The sequence below is a fragment of the Bombus impatiens genome, unplaced genomic scaffold, assembly GCF_000188095.3.
Source record: "Bombus impatiens unplaced genomic scaffold, BIMP_2.2 scf_0121, whole genome shotgun sequence".
In the NCBI taxonomy this organism is placed as follows: Eukaryota; Metazoa; Arthropoda; class Insecta; order Hymenoptera; family Apidae; genus Bombus; species Bombus impatiens.
The window spans coordinates 204,006-223,450 of record NT_176540.1 but is presented as its reverse complement, the minus strand read 5'-3'; the positions used below and the strand labels follow the sequence as shown (position 1 = coordinate 223,450).

At 34.2% G+C, this 19,445-nt stretch overlaps 3 protein-coding genes and 2 long non-coding RNA genes across 14 annotated transcripts in view; 2 read left to right on the top strand and 3 right to left on the bottom strand.

Annotated features, from left to right (window-relative positions):
• Positions 1–2,309: 2,309 nt before the first annotated feature.
• On the bottom strand, positions 2,310–6,713 carry LOC100745285 (glucose dehydrogenase [FAD, quinone]-like). 2 transcript variants are annotated; one of them, XM_012381068.3, is made up of 5 exons: positions 6,613–6,713; positions 6,335–6,511; positions 4,915–5,127; positions 4,220–4,390; positions 2,310–3,807 (listed from the first exon to the last, which is right to left on the bottom strand). In XM_012381068.3, exons 3-5 carry the CDS (start codon positions 5,096–5,098, stop codon positions 2,318–2,320), a joined length of 1,845 nt encoding a protein of 614 aa, XP_012236491.1. In that variant the 5' UTR covers positions 5,099–5,127; positions 6,335–6,511; positions 6,613–6,713; the 3' UTR covers positions 2,310–2,317. The 2 variants fall into 2 exon arrangements, with proteins under 2 accessions (XP_012236491.1, XP_003486606.1); XM_003486558.4 differs by lacking the exon at positions 6,335–6,511 and having other exon boundaries at positions 6,613–6,694.
• On the top strand, positions 4,306–4,992 carry LOC117151230. Its single transcript, XR_004460994.1, has 2 exons — positions 4,306–4,428; positions 4,655–4,992. It is a non-coding gene; the product is annotated as an uncharacterized LOC117151230 (long non-coding RNA).
• A 54-nt stretch (positions 6,714–6,767) lies between the features above and the next one.
• LOC112212172 lies at positions 6,768–9,173 on the bottom strand. Its single transcript, XM_033318823.1, has 4 exons — positions 9,042–9,173; positions 7,132–7,288; positions 6,985–7,054; positions 6,768–6,907 (listed from the first exon to the last, which is right to left on the bottom strand). Exons 1-4 carry the CDS (start codon positions 9,171–9,173, stop codon positions 6,904–6,906), a joined length of 363 nt encoding a protein of 120 aa, XP_033174714.1. The 3' UTR covers positions 6,768–6,903.
• Positions 9,174–13,919: 4,746 nt separating this feature from the next.
• LOC117151233 lies at positions 13,920–15,478 on the top strand. Its single transcript, XR_004460999.1, has 2 exons — positions 13,920–14,258; positions 14,799–15,478. It is a non-coding gene; the product is annotated as an uncharacterized LOC117151233 (long non-coding RNA).
• A 532-nt stretch (positions 15,479–16,010) lies between these two features.
• Positions 16,011–19,445, bottom strand: part of LOC100745163 (trafficking kinesin-binding protein milt) — a 102,987-nt gene continuing 99,552 nt past the window's right edge. For all 9 annotated transcript variants that reach the window (XM_012381063.3, XM_012381065.3, XM_012381061.3 and 6 more), the window contains one exon: positions 16,011–18,605. In XM_012381063.3, coding sequence (XP_012236486.1) covers positions 18,120–18,605 — 486 coding nt within the window. In that variant the 3' untranslated portion in view covers positions 16,011–18,119. The remainder of the gene's footprint in view (positions 18,606–19,445) is intronic.

Sequence of the window (19,445 nt, the reverse complement as noted above, 5' to 3'; positions counted from 1 at the left end):
GACCCTTCGTTTAACCAATTAACGACGAAGCCTATTCCCTCACTCTCCTAACTAAATTCATCACCAACAAATCCGATGGTCCCGTGCGCTAGACACACCCATCCGTAGCTTTCCTCCCAGACAGCATCATCTCCCAGTACAATACTGATTTTACATCCTTCGAACGGTCAACATCCTTCCACCGGGTATACACACCCGTAGATCAGTCACTCATTCATCTCATACATACGCACCAGTGTAACTACCTACGTTACAAGTTAGTGGAATAAACGGTGAAATATAACTTACTACTGTGTCATATTCATTTAACCACCTCTGTTATCTTAACCGAAACAGGGGAACGACTACTTCGCGGCGTCGATTCAACGAATCGTAGCGAGAATTTACGCCTCTCGCTGACGCGTTTTCCTCGCGACCGCGTCTCTCCGCGAACGGTCGTAACACTTGCTGATCCTTTCAATAGTTTCCTCGCATAAATTACCTTCTGTGCTTCTGGCCACATGCATGTGTCTGCAAATTCTTCGAACGATTCGAATCATCGATCGACATTTTCACTTTTATCACCACTAAATGCTTCTAATGCGTCTTCGACGTCCTTAAAACTAAATATTGAACCAACATGTGCTTTTTGATAGTATTTATCACGATGTGTTTCTCCTGCATTCTCTTAGGCGAGCGCCATCCTCCTCGACAACCCTGACGACACTCCTTCTCAACTAACGACTGCCTGTTAATTCGTCTTTCTCCCTTTGTCTTTTCTCATAGCTCCACCACGTACATGTTCCGCGGCCATGGTCACATAGGCCTTTTTTCCGCCTAACTAATCGACCAAAGGATCAACGACACATTGATAGGTCGTTCGATCCATTGAAATTTCCAGACCCTTTTGGCCTATCGGCACTTAAGCTTCCCTGCAACATGGTTTATGGTTCAACGATATTTCATAGGCAATCTGTCAATGATACTGTATTTTCGACCAGTCGCAAGGAGAGACGTTAACGAGAGTCGTAAATTCCCGTTACGATTATAGTAATCGACACCACGAGTTAATCGATCCCCTGATTTCGGTTAAGATAATAGGGGTGATTCAGTTAGTATAACACTGTGATTCACAGAATTATGAGTTATATATTTCCAACACTTAAGTTACACTGTTGAGTAGGTATAAATCGTAGATAACAACTTGTCGCACGAAGATAAGATAGATGTGCACGCCAGAGCAAGGCTCTTATAATTGAATTTAGTATGTTAGTGGACCCTACCCTTGTCAAGCCGTAGTAGACAATAGTCTTTAGAAATGATTTGGAAAAAAGATATTTGTTGGGTCTGAAGGACCTTAGCTAGCAAATTAATGGGATTTATGATGGGTCCTTAAGACTGTTGAGAGTACGCAGCAAGGATGAGCGGACATCTGGTGTCCGTCTGGCCCGCGGTGTATGGTGTCACGTAAACTTAAGGGTTGGTTGATGAAATAATATAGCTGAGTCGTAACACAACTATTAATTTTATTTTAATTAAACTTTATTATGAATTCAGTAACCACAATGTAATACACACTGAATTAAAATAAATCATAATTCACTCCAACCACGTTATGTAAGACTTAGTTACAATTATACGTTAGGTACGCGACTGTTATAAGGGTAAAGATATGTTGACTATTCTGAGGATACAGAATAAGTGACTTTACTGACGATACTGTGTCTGAGGAAGGCTAGGGCTGGGTGTGTTTAAGGACACGGGACTATCGGATTTGTTGATGACAATTTTGGTTAAGGAAGTGAGGGCAGTAGACACCATCTCCGATTGGATAATAAGACAGTTGGTGGACCAACCAACTTTCTATGCTAACACGTGGTAGACAATAAACGTAAAGGAAATCTAAGACAAGAAATACTCGCTTGGTCAGAAGGACCTTAACTATGAAAATTCCAAGAGCCCTGGTGGGTACTTAAGACTATTGAGGGTGCGCGCCAAGGATGTGCAGACATCTGGGTGCCATCCTGTCCGCGGTGTGTGGCCTGGTCTCTGATGTGAATTGACGTTACAATGGCCTAGTCTAGGTAGAGGGTTGTCCGATGTAACAGATACTACGCTTAAGTTCTGAATTCCAACGGCAATGTAAGAAATGAACCAGAACACATAAAAGTATGTAACAGGTGAAATCGTACAGCTCCTTCTTCTTGAAGTATTTGTTCCTTGCTAAGTTCGTAACGTAATATAGAATGGGCATTTACATTGAATTTATAATTACAAGTGTCCACTATGTAATAAACAGTAGCAGCCGCTTTAAGTCAATTTACAAGAACTCTGTATCCTATTTCATCAACCATTCCTCTTTTATCATATCGGCACCCTTCTCTGCGATCATGATAATCGGAGCATTGGTATTACCACTGACTATGTTTGGCATAATCGAGCCGTCTATGACTCGAAGCCCGGTGACTCCGTGAACTCGAAGCCGAGGGTCTACTACAGCCGTTGGATCCGAATTAGGCCCCATCTTGCAAGTACCCACTGGATGATATAGAGTCGAGCCATAGAATCTGATCATGCACTCCCAATATGGATCGGTATACATAGGAATATTCTTGCAGCCAGGAAATGGTACCGGTATAAATGTGCTTCCATAACGTCTAAATGATGCAGTTTTACTCATCTCGAGTATAAACTTAATTCCCTCTACCAATGTCGCCACATCTTCCGGGTTTTCGAAGTAGTTGGGATAAATTAGTGGATAATGGAAGGGATTGTTGCTTCGAAGCTTGATAACACCTTTGCTTTTCGGTCTTATAAGCGTAGGAAGCCCCACCCACATGTTTTTACCGATTACACTCCCATACACAGTATCGAAGAATTCTGTGGACAAACCCTGAATAGTTTTAAAAACTGAGCCGCCGTCGGTGTTCTGACTCAATACCCCAAAATGCACTTGTATGTCTGGGAAATCGTCCGAGGCATTCGCGTATTTGGTATTGATAAAAGCTAGTCCTTGGAGTCCTCCTAAGAGAGTTAATGGGCCGGTTCCGAATAAGGCATATTCTAGCAAGTATCGAATATCATACAAATTGCTCTCTGGCAACGATACTTCTTCATCCAGCAAGAAGTAAACGCCTCCCGCAAATATGTGATCTTGAAGATTAAGACCCACACTTAAATTCCGAACCAATGGTATCCCGTGTTCCTTTAAGTGTTCTCCAGGTCCTATTCCAGACAGCATCAGCAATTGAGGGCTGCTGATAGATCCTGCGGAAACTATCACCTCCTTGCTGGCATGGACGCGTAACGTCCTTCCGTATCTAAAGAACTCTACACCGTAAGCCCTCTTTGACGACGGATCTATTAAAATTTTCGTAACATGTGCGTGCATAGCGACGTGTAAATTCTTACGCGCGCTAGCCGGCCGCAGGAAGGCCTTCCCCGTGGAACACCTACTGCCATGTCTAATGGTCCCCTGAGGAAACATAAAGCCAGTCTGCCGTTCTCCATTAAGGTCTCTATTCTCGTAACCCATTTCTCGTCCTGCTTGAAGGAACGCCATGCCCATTGAACTCCGCCAAGGTGGTTCATCGACAGTTTGGTAACCTCCCGTCGAATGATACGGAGTCTTGCTGTAGTTCTGATTCCGATTGTCTTCCGATTTTTTGAAATAACTCAGAACGTCCTTGTATGACCATCCCGGATTGCCCAGTTGTTCCCAGATGTCGTAATCTTTTTTGTTACCACGAACATAGAGCATGTAATTTATCGTGCCGCTGCCTCCGATCGCTTTGCCACGTGGCCACCGGCAGCGACCCCCCTCCATCGCTGTAGGCAGAATTTGCGATAAAACATACAAGACGATGCGAATAATAAGTAATCGATTATTAATGTTGGTTGGTGATTGATTTGCGTTTATATCTCTTCGCGTTCGACGATAAGATCATTTGCCGGTTAACGTTTGTGAGTTAACGTTAGAACTACGTAAATGTACCTAAATATTCTATATATAGTATCAGTATAATTCAAATAATATTAGTTAAACTAAATAGATCCATACAATTATTTAACTATTTAAGCAAAAATCTGTGTTAATCTTGCTACAGATATATGTATGCTTCTATTAATATTGAAAACGAAAATTTTCCTTCACTCATATAAACGTATTGGATAATTCTGATATTAATATTTATTAGGATGTAAAGTTATGCATACATTAGAGTTATTAGATATTATTTACCTCTGCAATAATTTGGATTTGGTTCCGTCGTGTATTTCCAGTCGATCTCGGTGAGCTGTAGATTGGGGGCAGTAACAGGAATATCATATATAATGCTTCCATCGCCACCTGCTTCCAAGAGGAGTACGTTCCAGTCTTCTATCTCGGACAACCGACTCGCTACCACGGCTCCTATAATCAATAAATTGGCAGAACATTATAGAACATAAGTAAGAAAACATCAATCTACTCAAATATTAGAAATACTTTTATTTCAAAAATTTGTGGTTTAATATCAAATCATCGAAAAAGGAAAAGTATTTAGTTCATACCACAAAATGGATTTCGTGATAATCCTAAAATATGTTGCAATAATGTATAATTTATACGATATTTATAATGTAATATATATTTATAACATATTACAAAATAAACTTAAATTACGTTTATATGCAGGAAAGGTGAAGTTAAAATTTCCTTGTTAATATATACAACAACGCACAACGGCATTAAATGTACTGCACAACAGATAGAGCGGCTAAAAGAAGGGTGTAATGGGTAATCAAGATGTGTATATTGTTAGATTTGTGTGTTACTTTATTATATGGATAATAAAGCGCTCCTGCTCGCGTGAAAACACACAGATACGCGCTTCTTTCTCATATTTTCATTTCGTTTATGATGTAATTTTCTATCGACATCATGAAAAAACGTACCTGCAGAACCACCGCCTACGATTATGAAATCGTAAGATGGCAAGAGTGATTCGGAAGGAAGATTCTTCGAGGAATAATTAACAATCGAATATATGACGTATAGCGATAGGTTTAAAAGAATGGATAATATTGATCTGGCCACTTCTGATCGGACTCCTCTGAGAATATTGCGGCTGACATCCATTTTATACGTCTCCGATCTTCTTTATCGAACTGTAACATTAAGATATAACAGTTTACCAATTATCTTTCACAAACTTCTGCAAGTGGCCACTAGGGGCAACTTCGCGAGTTTTCCCATTGACCATAGCACACAATAAATCCTTTTCAAATGCGTAACAACATATACTGCTATGTTTGAGAAGCATGTCCTACTGGATAAATTGTAAAATTCAAATAAATAAATAAAAAAAAAAATGTTTGAAAAGCTGCTAAATTCTCGCGCATAATGTCATTGGTTCTAGAAAGGTTAGAATTTCTTAGACTTATAAAGTATTAAGATACAAATGTGTAATTAATATGCACATTTGGATGATGTTAGCGCGTTTTTAACTTAATATCTACAGGTTATATATAAGAAAAATATATTGAGACGATTTCCATGCAGCTTATATTTAGTTCTTCAAAAAATTGTTCCTGCAAAATTGATCCTCTTCCTCTGAGAGAAAAAAATCATGACCCTGATAAGTAAAAATGTACTATAGCTGATAAGTAATGGAAATTAGATCTATAACTATCTGGAATTAACTGTTACACAAAGCATTAAGTGTATCAAAGAAACTCGTTAGACAGCATCCATATGGAAACTACTAAGCATTCAGTAATCTCGACCATAATGATACGTAAACCTTCACCCGGGCTTGTTACATCTTTTATGCTAATTTAATTTGGAAGATATATTTATTAATTTATTTGTTTATTGTAGCTATTTACTGATATCTGGCTGTTACAATGTCGATTTACTTTTCTCCAACACATAAATATTCTTTTATGGTAATTATTCCGCAGAAAGTAAACATCATAGATTCGAATAATGTTTGGCCTTGGATTCCAAGGATTTGGCAAAAAAATTCAATTACATCTAAGTTACGATCACACTTTCTGCTGGAACAAGCGACCACACTTTCATATAGACCGAATTAAACAGAACTCACTAGTGACAGAGATAACTATTTTTAATATTATACAAATATGAAAAAGAAATTGATTAATGGCTTATTGGTTGGGCTGTATTAATAGCGGATGGCACAAAATAATATTCCATAAACTGATTGATGCATAGAATGCCGCACTTGATACCGACCTTCAATTAGTCGAAAGTGTCAGATATATACCTTTATTTACTGAGAAATTGTTTACAAAGAAAAACTAGTAAAATTAATTGTTAAATAAAACATATTAAACATAAATATCTGTATACCTTGAAAACTAACGTCGAGTGACAGGTGTATGTAGATGTAGTAAAAAGTTGTCCAGAATGTTTGTTTTGACAAAATGTTTCGGTATCATCCAAATTGATGAGTTGTATCCTATTCTAAACAATTCTCTATTTGACATGTACACAAATGGCAAATAAAACTATCAGATATTGGAAAACCTATAACATATACGTGAATCTTATATCTTATGGTGTAGAAGATTAGAAATAACGGAAAAATCGAATATTAGCGAAAATGCGGAGACTTTGAGAATACGTACGTGGATTGAACCTCAAACGTAAGAGAGTGCACCGATCAAACTCAAGGGAAAGAGACAAATGCTGCTTTGCTAGCGATCCCTTGAATACTCAGCTCTAACTATTCTGTTTCTATTTATCATTTATCTTATTATCATCTGTTTTATTCATAGTTTATATGTAACAAAAAACTTATCAATATGCATCAAATAAATATATACATGCTTCCTATTTAGCATATACGTAGATTAGAATTAATTCACATGAAAATAAATCACTCACGTATGCGCTAGGAAATATACTGCTCACAAATATCAGCTAGAAAATACAATTATTAGTTAAAATAACTCTATATAATGGTTGTATTAAAGAATATTTTGAGTAAATTATGTTACATTTTGGGGGATTCACCGGATGTATAGCATTTAATGTTGTTATATCTCAGTCTGTTGCAAATACTTGTACCTGAAAATCAGACAAAGTATGGAGTATAATTGTATCACTTGCTTTTAATGTTTCTGTCTACAGTTTCCGCCGCTTACCTTTAACTGTGTTCTCGAGTTTATCAGCGGAGATCGTTCGCGTTGTAGCTTCTGTCAAGTGAATACAAATTGACCTTACCGGCCGAGAGTTGTTTGCAAAATACTTTTTATGACAGTAATTGCCTGTGAATGCCAAATGAGCACAGCTATAACACAGCTGCAACAAATGTTATTTTTTAGAAATGTTGAGATGTTATTAGATACCGTAATAATTTGCATAATTTTAATAATCTTTCGGCAAGGGTAAGAGATTTCAAGATTGACTTAATTTTTAGGGTGCAATATGGTATCTTTGTATTTCAAATACACTTAATGACAACGATTAAGAGAGTGTCCTGAATTAGAATGTTCTAAAACAGCGTTTTTTTGTGATTTCTTTTTTAGAAGGGAAAGAAATGAAGTTATTGAATTTTGAGGTACGGTTTTCTATGTCGGAGTCAGGTTGGCATTTTGGGGCGTTCTATGAAACTTTACTTACTTTACCGTCGCGAATGTAGCTAATATTTATCAGTACGAATGTGGACACTACAAGAGGCTATGAGTAACGACGATAGGATGATGGTGACAACGAATTCAGGTTCGATAACCATGGTCCACGGGAGGACAAGTATCAACGTAATACTCGATTCGGGTAACTTCTCGATAACCCAATCAGCAAATTCGTCCAACGACTAATTAATAAACTAACTCTCCCTTAATCCAAAAGAAACTGCCCTTATATACTCCTGTCCCCACTTCTCGGGTCAATCTTAGTTTTTAAGGAAAGTCATATAATCTTTTCATACCACTGTCAGGTGCACGTCCCTCCCGTGATCGTGGCTACGTCTAGTAACTCACTATGTCACCTTGAACCCGAACCCATCGTCATAAAGCCAGATTGGAACATTAGAACTGTTTCTTATTTTTATTATTTAAGTGCAGCTATAGTAAAAGTCTAGACTAGGGTATTGAGGTTTTTCTCAACATTCCGGACGAGAAATCCCGCTGTCCTTCCATCTCCGACATGCATATATTTAACGAATACAAAAAAATTTGTTAAAGTAAAAAAGAATTATAACAGATTTCTAAACCTGTTTCATGAGCTGCAGTTTTTAATCGGTGGGAAAGATCCACCTCATAATCCTTGACTGAAACAAAAAAGCAAAAGAGGCATAAATTATTATATATTTTTCTTCTCGATGAACTAAAAAAGTTCGTCAAAAAGTTTATTTAAATAATTATTGTAGCACCTTAAAGTTTATTTTTTCTTTTTATAAAACACATTTTTTCTTTAAACCAGCCAAAATTTTTAATTTCACACTATTTTCAGTTCATCGAGAAGAAAAATATATAATAATTTATGCCTCTTTTGGTTTTTTGTTTTAGTCGAGAATTAAATTCTCGACTAAATATATTCTCATTCGTTAAGTATATACAAAACCATACCTCAAAATTCAATAACTTCATTTCTTCCTTTCCCTTCTAAAAAAAAAAAAAAAAATCACAAAAAGACGCTGTTTTAGAACATTCTAATTCAGGACACCCCCTTAAGTAATAGGACGATCGTTTGAGAATTACTGTATATTACTATCCCAAGCTACACAAATTAGAATTAAAAATAACATATGGAGTTAACGTTTCATACTTCGATAAACAATTACAATATACATACACAATACACAATATACAAACACAAGAAACGAAACACAAGTTTCCTCACAAAAGTTAAAAAACACGAGCACTGTCATGTGGTCTCGATGCTAATGTAATCAAATAAACAGGTTAATTACTCATTTCAGAACCTAATTGAACGTTTGTGAGACTATGTTAAACGTGAATTATCAAGAGGTTATTTTATAAAGAAAATGCAATCACTACGACAAATTATAAAATATAGTCTGAAATATCGGCTGAGTTTCACATTTGTTTACCCTTAATCGCATCAATGCCACGCAGATTTCATGCAGTCCTTCCAAATCCAAAGTTAGGTACACAACTGTGGAAGGCAGTAATGTGACTGGTTGCTTTTCATAAGTTGCCCCGTTCAAGTCACTTCGTATCATCGTGTGACGTACACTACGTATCATATATTAACATTTGCTACTTTAGCAGTCTTGATTACATGTCGCCATTTAATTTCATGCTAACCAATAAAAACGGGTAAAAGACAATAAAGACGGGTAACTACAATATAACCTTGAAATTAGCACTAGGTCCACAGGGCCCGCCAAATAGACGAATTTCAAACTTCGATATGAAATACCCCAAAAACCATAGCATTAATTTTAACCATTTTGCATCGTAAATTAATCATTTCATCCAAAGAATTTATACACATAATTATTTTTTCGTAAGCTTTTTAATTTTTGAAATTTGTATGTAGTATATCTATCTCTACGAAACCCGTCAAATTTCATAAACAATCCTTATATGTTTGCTTTGTTTGTAAAAGTTTCAGTTATTGTAGACAGTTCTGGAATACACTGAAGATAAAGAGATACGCTCCTGATCAAAAAGATAGTCCAGGTGTGCTATCTTCAATTTCTCAATGGTACGTTTAATGTTTTTCGTTTGTAACGTATAATAAAAAAAAAGCAACGTATAGTAAAAAAAGCAAATTTTTGAACTAAAACAGCAACAGTTATCACTAGCAAAAAGAAAAGAGACAACGTTAGTAATTCGATGACAAATGGGAGGAGGCAGCGTGATGATTTGGGCCAGTGTTGACAAGTTCATCAATGGGAGAATGAATAGCGTTCGATACATTAATTTAATCAAAGAACAAATAAATAATCATATAGAACGCATTTCTGGATCTGATTACATCTTCTAACAAGGTAATGCATCTGTACACACATCAAAATTGGTCCAATCATATTTTAATGAAAATAATATATCTATTGAACCCTATTATTGAACCCTATTATTGAAAATTGCTGGGCAAAAATTATTCACGGCGTATACGCGAATGGAAAGCAGTATGACACGTACAAAAATTTGAAGTATATAAGGTTATGATAGGTACCGTTGGCGTATAAGATTTTTATCTTTATCTGGGTTGGGGGAATGTTCTTCCAACCATCAGGACCTCCCCTTTCTTCTCTTCTACAAATCGTGAAAAACAGGACTATGAGTGCCGGAATTCGAACCTGGGTCTGGAATGTTCGTAACCGATTACGCTAACCATAGCGCTGCTGTCGCCCTTCCATAGGATAGGGTCTTTGTGTAGCAAGTCACGGTACAGAAACCGTTGCAAAGTTTGTTGTTGAGTCCCGCTAGAAATTAAAAAATGCAATTGTGCGCGAATGGGGGATACGTTAAGTCAAAATTATATCCAGAAACTATATAAATCGATATTAAATCGTACAATAGAAGTAATAGAAAATAAAGGGGGATGTACCCATTATTAAATAAGTATGTATGTTTGATAAGTAATTATTGTTAGTTACAATTTATGTTAATTATTATTTTCTTATTGTATATGTGCTATCATTTCGTTCTTAAAATAAAACAATTTTTTTTGTTAGACACTGAACCTCATAATATTTTTAATTATTTTTAACGAACCGCATATTTTGAGCTCGTAATGTTTTGATATTATACGTTACAGACGAAAAGCTTTGTGAGTGAAGAAGGATCTTCGAATAATGAAGACGAAAACTTCTTAAAAGTACGTCATAACAAGGAAATGATGGTATTCTTCCTAGTTCTGACTCCGAGGATGAAAGGACGAGCATTCCAAGCTCATCCCAAAATGTAATGGGTGAAATTGAAATTGCTGATCTAGGGGTAGGATGTCTAACTAGACCTTTTAAATTGATAATTGAGAGACACATAATGCAATATTGCACTGGAACCGAGACCTATCGAGTTTTTAAAAAAAACTGGATAATCCCAAATGTATGTAATTTTCTAATTTATATATGTCTGGGGCACAAATGAAGCGAGATCGTTAGAAGTTTCCGACGGATTACAGAAATCTATTCACATAAATTCGCGCTGATATTCGAAATATAAGACATATTTATAAGTAGTAACCAGCCTTGTTATAATCTACATAAAAATACCTCAATGAATTAATTATTTTTAACGGGAACCCGATACATGTTTACGCAATATATGCTGAATAAACTTCATAAATTTGGCATTAAGTTTTGGTTATCAGTTGGAGGCCAAACAAAATATATTTTAGATCGTTCGATTGATTTTGAAACTCGATGCTCAAAGGAAAAACGCACAAAATGACTTTGTTTTCCTCACATTTATATAAATTAGAAAACTGTACACTTACTGTGTATAAAAGTAAACCTAACGTAAAAGTTCTCATTGTAAGCACCAAACATACAGATGTATAAGTAGAAGACAATTATAAACGTGTTCCAGAAACCATCACTTTTTATAATAAAACAAAGTTTGATGTGGACGTGGTCGACCAGATGGCACGCAAGTATAGTGTAAAAGCAGGGAGTTTCAAATGGCCTCTTCAAATATTTTTCAATATTTTAGATTTGGCGACTTAGTGTTAAGTAACCTGTGTTAAGTTAGTGTAAGTTAACCTAGTGTTAAGTAAATGTAAAAAAGAATTTTAAATGACAAATTCATGCTCCAATTACGTTAGTATGAAGTACATTCGCGAAAGCAATAAAAATAAATTAGTTTATAGACATATGTGATCTTTCCCTTTTGAAGAGAAGCTTTTCTTTCCTGAAAGTTTCACTGTGCACATGTGCTGGAGTTGCTCGTTGATAGTATCGAAACATGTTCAGAGAATAAAGGATTCGTTTTAGCGTTGACGACTGTAGTGATATCCGCAGTAAGTTTACATTTCGAACCAAATGTTCAACTACAATTTGTGAGGCAGCCTCTCAGTAACTGTCGCATTGTCTGAATTCATAAAGAACGATCACTGAGTTAAAAAATATCATTTTCTACTGTACCATGCCATTAAACACAAAGAGTTTGCTTTCGTTTCCAACTATATAGACGTATAGACTAGTATAAACTAACCTCTCTATTAGTATATCTGTAACTAGTATCAAGAATTCGATATGTATTATTAAAAAAATCTTTTAAAACTCAATATCTCATCATAATATACAATATATATTCCAATAATTTATAAGAGATACAAGAACACTAATGGATAAAAGGAATTATAAACCACAGACAAGGTTCTGTACCTCGACATAATGCATAAACACGGCATATTGAATTGAAATATATTTTTATCAAATACTTATGATTATAATGTATGTTTTACAATTATAATTGTAAAACATGGTAGATCGAAATAGATCGATGCGCCTTATTGCAGACAAGACAACCAACATCGTCCGACCACTAAGAGCTATATCTCTTTCGTTAAAGTTTCCATGCCTGTATATACGATCGTGATCAATACTGGCGCATACACGATCACAAACGCGCAACTATGGGAAAAATTCACTGTAGTAATAAGAACAATTTTTGACGAATATTTCGCAAACTAAGCGAGTCTACCTCTTAATTGTATAAGAAAATATTATTCAAAATGTCCTGCAAAATGCTTTATAACATATCCAAAAATCATCGAGATCCTAGGATAGTTAGCATCTCTACAGTTTCCCCGTTTTTACTAACATGTGTTAATGTAATATGTAGCAAGAATAATTAACAATTTATACTCATGCTAGTATCACAATTTATTCAGTCTGCATTGCTTACTACGTACAAGTAGATACAAATATAACCTAACTTAGAGATTTTTAAATTGCACATTTGTTTTGTTTTACTGGTAGTTTATTCTACGTTAATTTTAGCTTAATCTGTCTTGACGTTGTTTTAACCGTATAATTTTGTTTATATTTCGTCATTTTAATATTGTTTTTTTTATTGTGAGAACAATGTGTGATTTTGTTTGTGTGTAACTGCATGTATCTTTGTTGTGGCTTTTGTTTGTGTGTGATTATCTAAACACTGTCATTCTTTAGTTACCGATATTTTGCTATATGTACCTCAAATCCATAGTTGTATTTATACGATCAATATCTTAATTTTTAATGATGTTTGTGTTTAGAAATTGCAGGAGAGGTCCAATCTTTTGTGGAGAAATGAATCTTGATTCTTTTTATTTCCCAATCATTTAATTTCGGTTGATTGCATAAAGTGAGTATCTCTATAAGATGTGGTTTACATCCTGGATATCTTTTTCACATTCACATGTGCTATTTTGATTGAATTTTGTCTGATAATTCCTATGTTTACTAAATAGGCTGCTAGGCTATGTTGATTCCTTTCATATCGCGGGGATTTGCTGGATATCTTTATTGTTGAGTTCACTAGCAGGTCCTAGACGAAACACTCTTTTTCGTCTTCCTTCCTGCACATCCTTTCTTCTCTCACTCTTGTTTCAAAATCTCACAAGAATCCCTATTAACTGAATGACAAATCATAGATGCTGGGGACAAATACGTAGACTGTTATTATAAAAACGACTTGGTTATATGAACCAACATGTCCCCCAACACATTCATATAAACGAAATTTTACTGTATTGCAAAATTACTTATTATGTACGAAAAAACCATTTTATATAAAATTCGAATGTATTAGGTGTTACGTGTCGTCCTTAACCCCTTGGTCTACACGTTATCTGCCGATCACGCGCCGTACCATTCATCTGTTTAGCCGTGTACCCGAACTGGCGTAAGATGTATACTTCTTATAACATGTATATTTAAGGGCTACAAAAGTAATCGTGAAATAATAAACAACGTTTGAGGACAAATAGTGTTTTAAGTTTAATAGTGTTTCTAGACTCGTGGTTTTCGCTTATGCCACAAATTCTTTACCACGTGTCAGACTCGTGGCTTTTGCTTACGGCACAAATCCCTTACCACGAGTCTCGCTCGTGGTTATAGGCCAAAGGGTTAAATGTTGGTGATCAATTTTGGATCTCGCACGGAGTAATCACGTACATACGACCACACCTTCAGCAACAGTACAGCGTGACAATTTCTGCTCATAGATTGAAGTACGCGCATTTTTGCATGCGTCCTGAGTGGCATGAAGGTTAGGCGGGTTGCAGTGAGCGCATCGTCACCCGTTCCGTCCTCGACTTGCCCGTCCAGGAATGTGTAAATTCGACAATTACAGTATCGTGTTGCGAGGTGAGTCTGATAGGTTTCAAATAGGGGATTTTCCCGTGCGTCCAGCAGATAGGTAGATAGGAGAGCAATTAAGGAGAAAAGTGTCGGTAAATTAATTAAGTCGTGACCGTCGGTAACGCGAATTCACAAATTTCTTGCTACGAGTTGCGCACGTTTGTAATAAGTCGCGCGTGTATGGCACATATCTGTAAAAAGTAGAAAGATAATAGGCCGGAATTCGTGGGATAGTGTGGTGCTTCGTCCAGTGGTTATAAAGCTCGAGCAGTAAGTACAATTGTGCGTTAACTTAGGACGCGGGTTGAGACAGCGATCTTTTAACGTAACTTTTGCGGCTAGCGATATTACGAGACCGAGGGGAGTGTGTGAATGTGAGTGCATAGCACGGTAACGATGAACGAACGAGCGTCTAGAGTGAGTCGTCCATATCAATTATTACATTTCTCTTTTCTTTCCTTTGGTATCATAAATAAAAGTGTATTATTGTTTGTGGAATTCAATATCCTTTTCTCTTCTTCACTATGCCTCTTTTACACCTTTCAGGTAATCTAGAATGGTCAGAACCTGTATAGATCCGATAAAGATCGGATTCAGGTTAAAAATGAAGCTCGGTGCTTCTCGCTCGAGTATTCAGCCGTGTGGCGTGCTCGCTACCATAATTGCTCGTGCTCGCATGTCACATTAGAGGACATATAAAGGACATATGAATCTAACTCGCAATAAAAATTTTGGACCAAATATGAGCATCGCAATTCTTACTCGTAGAATCTAATTCAGTAATTGAGATCGGGACAAAATTGTATATATTAGGTTGTCCGAAAAGTGTCTTTCTTTTACAGACCCGTCTTTTACAACGATGCATCTTTATACAAACATAAAACCTAATCTGTTGAACGTTGTGATTTTTATTTTAATAGAATAAAATGGATCGTACGTAATTCGATAAAATAATATAAAACGGAAAATGTTGTGCATCTATTATTTTCTTATAAAACGAAAGAAACTTTTCGGACGAGCTAATATCAAAACAATGTAAGACTTTTTTCAATTTAATTTATTAATCTGTATTCCTCTATGTACAAGACTGCGCCTGCTAAATAATCCTTTCTATGATACAAGATAGAGGTAATTTATTGGGTGAAATCGCATCTCATCGTCAAACTCACTCAATACATTGCAATCAATTTTTTTAACCATAATAGATTAAAAAAAGAGAGACAAAACGAAAGAACAATTCAGATTATTATTTACAAAAATAATTGATCAATTATTGATCGATTAATTATTGGACAATTCATCTCCGCATTTTTACAAAGGGAAAGAAATATAAATTCAAGATAATCATTCTTTCTTTGTACTACTTTCAATCAATATAATGAACACAACCTGTGAATTAGGCAATAGTCAATTCATTATTAATTATGTACAAATAATTATTATCGAATAAAGAATTAATGAAGGGATATAAAAATTTTTCGTGGTTATTTCATAATGACAACCCATCAATTAATCGACAAATACGGAATGACTAATTAATTAATCATCGGTACTAATTGTAAGGTCTTTTTGTTAAAGACCGACAGTAGTGACACAATTAACTAATTAATCTTAGATATAATTGATCAATTTTCGATAAAATTTCTTAAGCTAATTAAACGAAATTGATACTATTTAAAGCACCTGAAAAATTCTGTTCTTAAAAATTGTGCTCCGCTTAGAAAATTCACTGCGACTTTTACTCTTTTTTTTTAATAGTAATTAGTGTGATCATATTTACTTGTCGCAATCTGAATCATTATGTTATAAATTAATTTTGTTTTATCATGTTATTATATATGAAGTCATTTATATTCTTTTACGTGCATTATTGACCTTGCATTTTTTTGGTAACTGTCTCGTTTTTTTCTCTTTTTTGGACACTTTGGCATAAAAGATAAATAAATATATCAAAGTGACGCGGCTGAAACGAATCAATTTTGATTCAAATAATCTTTAAAATGAAGAATATTACTCTAACTAAAAAAAATAATGCACAATATTAAAAAAAATTTCACATAAAAAATATGTTTCGACTATTTCAATGGTAACAAGAAATGTCATTACTGATAAAAATCGCATTGAGTAATGTAACATTTCGCATTACATGATTGCAACGTTCTAAGTCATTTTAAGTATTAACTACAATATGCTATTATTCTCTATACAATGTAAATTAATTCACATAATACACCTCCCTAATACCCATCTGGTTTTCATATATGTGTAAATTAATAATTCCAAATTACTTTTTTCTCGCACGCGCCTCTACATTGATATTCACATAACAATAGATACCAAAAATAATCATTTACAAGTTTTTGGTTTGTTCTTCGATTAAGTAAGATTTTTCTTTTTCACATATGAATTAGTTATGTACAACAAATCATTTAAAAATTAATCTAATAAACGTAAAATAGCTGCTGTGTAAAATTAAAATATGGAGGTTCTCAATTATTTTCGTAATTACAATATGTCGGAGCGTTGATAAAATGATCATTTAAAAGCTTTAAATTAAATATTTCTATAGTCGAATATAATACTGTAATTTTAGGAATACGTTACATCGTTTTTCATGTAATACCTTTCCATGCAAATATTTAAAAATATTGAGTTATAAATTTATAGTCTAAACAAATAATATTTCAAATATTTCTCAATATTCACGCAGAAGAAACATATAATATCAAAAGTGAAACTTAAAAAGAAGAGCGAAAAAAATAGCTAAGTAGGAATGTTAAGTTAATTTAAATAGTACTGGCCAGCGATGCGATATTTCACAATATTTCACAGAAATTGAAAATAAGGATATTGTCAATTAGTGTCCAACAATAACATTATAGTGCGTACAAAAGAAGAATAACATTAAGTAACATCAGATTCTCAAGCTTGACACTAAATATGTATCTTTATAATGTAAACGGACGTATTATTCTGTTCTGTATAAAATAGTACTATAAAATAAAAGCATATTCAATTTACTTCCAATTTTAATCCTTTGTGCTCGAGAGGCGACAGTCGTAAATACGACTTAGCTCTTTATATTCTTTGTTAGGAAGTATAAAGTATTACACTTTAAAATGGAGATAAAATATTTAATCCTAAATCCCTCCGAAACTATGATTCTATCAACGTCTCCGATGTTAATTCGGATGGCAAAAGTGTTATAATTTAGAAGTACTAAAAAATGATTTTCAGAAGTGAAATTAGTTCAAATGAAGATGAACTTGATTTTGAGCTATTGAGAAATGAGATCAATTGTACTCAAGAATGCACGAGTACGATACATACATAAAGTACGATACAAAGAAATACAGAAATTAATTATTACAAAATCATATTTTCAAAGATGTAAATATATATATATATATTATTAGAATATAATGTTTTCGTACGTCAATTAGTGTATAAAATCATTTTACACTAGCAGTACACTAGCACGTGTCACGTATGCGCTAAATCATCTCGAATTGCTACTTCGCCCGACTGAAAAAGTCCTCGAGCGCAAAGATTTAATATTAGGACACATAATTAATGGTACGTAAGCTTGTGTATGATATTTAACTTCGTTCCTTTTTCTTCTTTCTTTCTTTTTTTTTTTTTGGTACATTAAAAATTAAATTTTGTATTTTCTTTAGCTACATCGTGAACTGTCTGTGAATAAAATAGAGATTTTTATCGACATTTTTTGATAAAACAACTGTGATACAGATGAAACGAAGTAAATTGTTCATTTTATCACCGCTCCGACAATCGTATATTACGTTCTGTTAAAAACTTATCTGGCTTTTCCTTTATAATTTAGTCAATACTCAATAAACAGTGGTTTCAAAGTAATCCACCCTTTCGTCCAAACAGCAGCGAGCTAATACTTCCCAAAGCGGATTGCGCAGGAGGAGTTTCTTTTGCAGACGTAACAGGGGCTGCAGCAGATGTAACCACCTGTCCGAGATCAGATCTCATGGCCCTAGTACTAGTTCTTCTTTGTCTAGATTCTCTGTTTGGTATAGACTCGTCTTGTTTTTTATCAATTATGTTTCGTTTTGTCGTCGAGGAATCACTAGCAGTGGAAGAAGGTGAAAGTTTCTCTTGATTCCCACTCATGGAGTTTCTCAGGAAAGTTAACTGAGCCATGGGGCTTACACTACCATGCCTGGCATATAAAGAACCTTGTAACACTAATGGGGAGAAAGATGAACCATATGTTGAAGCCATTATTGTGTCAATGCCTATTCTTTCAAGTTTCTCAACCAAACGGATACTGGTAAGAGCTTTTTTATCTGATCTGGATAATTCGGGTCGTTTTCTCTTTGCCTGTTGGAAAATACAAGAAATATTAGCATAAATCAAATTCATAAAATAATATATATAAAGATAAAGATAAAATATATAATAAAGACATATAATAAAGATAATAAAGAGAATAAAATGTGTTTGATATAAAGAAATAGTAACAATTTCCCATTCTAATACCTTATTTTTTAAGGTTAAATACTTCTAAAACTATTTGATTAAGGAATAAGTAATTTTTGAATATTAAATTAATTCATCTTGTATGTTATAGAAACAATTCTCTTAAACGTTTCTAATTTCTTTTTTCAATATTTAATCATTCATCAAATTTAAAATAAATTAATAATGTCCTTTCTAATGTAAATTCCTTTTATTTTCAGGAAACAATCCACTATAATAATTTGTTACACTTTTGTATTTAAATACCTAATTTTTAATTAGCAAGTGATTGTTAACTCAATTAAAGATCTGAATTTGAATTATAAATAAGAGAATTATCATTTATATATTGATAAACAGAATATGCTTTCTATTCTCAACAACAAAACAGTAATATTATTTCTAATAATATAATCGAACTAATAATTCCTCATTTTTATGACAATTGTTCGTCAATATGTGAAGGAAAATTTATTTAGTTCAATATCGAGAAAATTCTATTGGCATTCCACATTTTTCAATATTCACATAAATATGTGAAATGATGTCATGATTAAGATCAGAGTTCTTCAACTAATCGGAATTACTTATTAATGTCGTAATCTTTTACATGGAACATGTATAAAGATAAGATTTATTATATTATAGTGGCATTATGCACGATTTGGTAAAATTTTTATTCAAGAAACGTTATTACTTATA

What these genes read in the sequence shown, in the direction of transcription:
- LOC100745285 (XM_012381068.3), bottom strand. Translation starts at nt 5,098, where the DNA reads ATGGATGTCAGCCGCAATATTCTCAGAGGAGTCCGATCAGAAGTGGCC. An exon ending in CGTAGGCGGTGGTTCTGCAG is followed by an intron (nt 4,391 to 4,914) that starts GTACGTTTTTTC and finishes TATTGATTATAG; the next exon opens with GAGCCGTGGTAGCGAGTCGG. An exon ending in AAATCCAAATTATTGCAGAG is followed by an intron (nt 3,808 to 4,219) that starts GTAAATAATATC and finishes TTCTGCCTACAG; the next exon opens with CGATGGAGGGGGGTCGCTGC.
- LOC112212172 (XM_033318823.1), bottom strand. Translation starts at nt 9,173, where the DNA reads ATGATACGAAGTGACTTGAACGGGGCAACTTATGAAAAGCAACCAGTC. An exon ending in TGGCATTGATGCGATTAAGG is followed by an intron (nt 7,289 to 9,041) that starts GTAAACAAATGT and finishes CATTTGTTGCAG; the next exon opens with CTGTGTTATAGCTGTGCTCA. An exon ending in ACTCGAGAACACAGTTAAAG is followed by an intron (nt 7,055 to 7,131) that starts GTAAGCGGCGGA and finishes TCTGATTTTCAG; the next exon opens with GTACAAGTATTTGCAACAGA.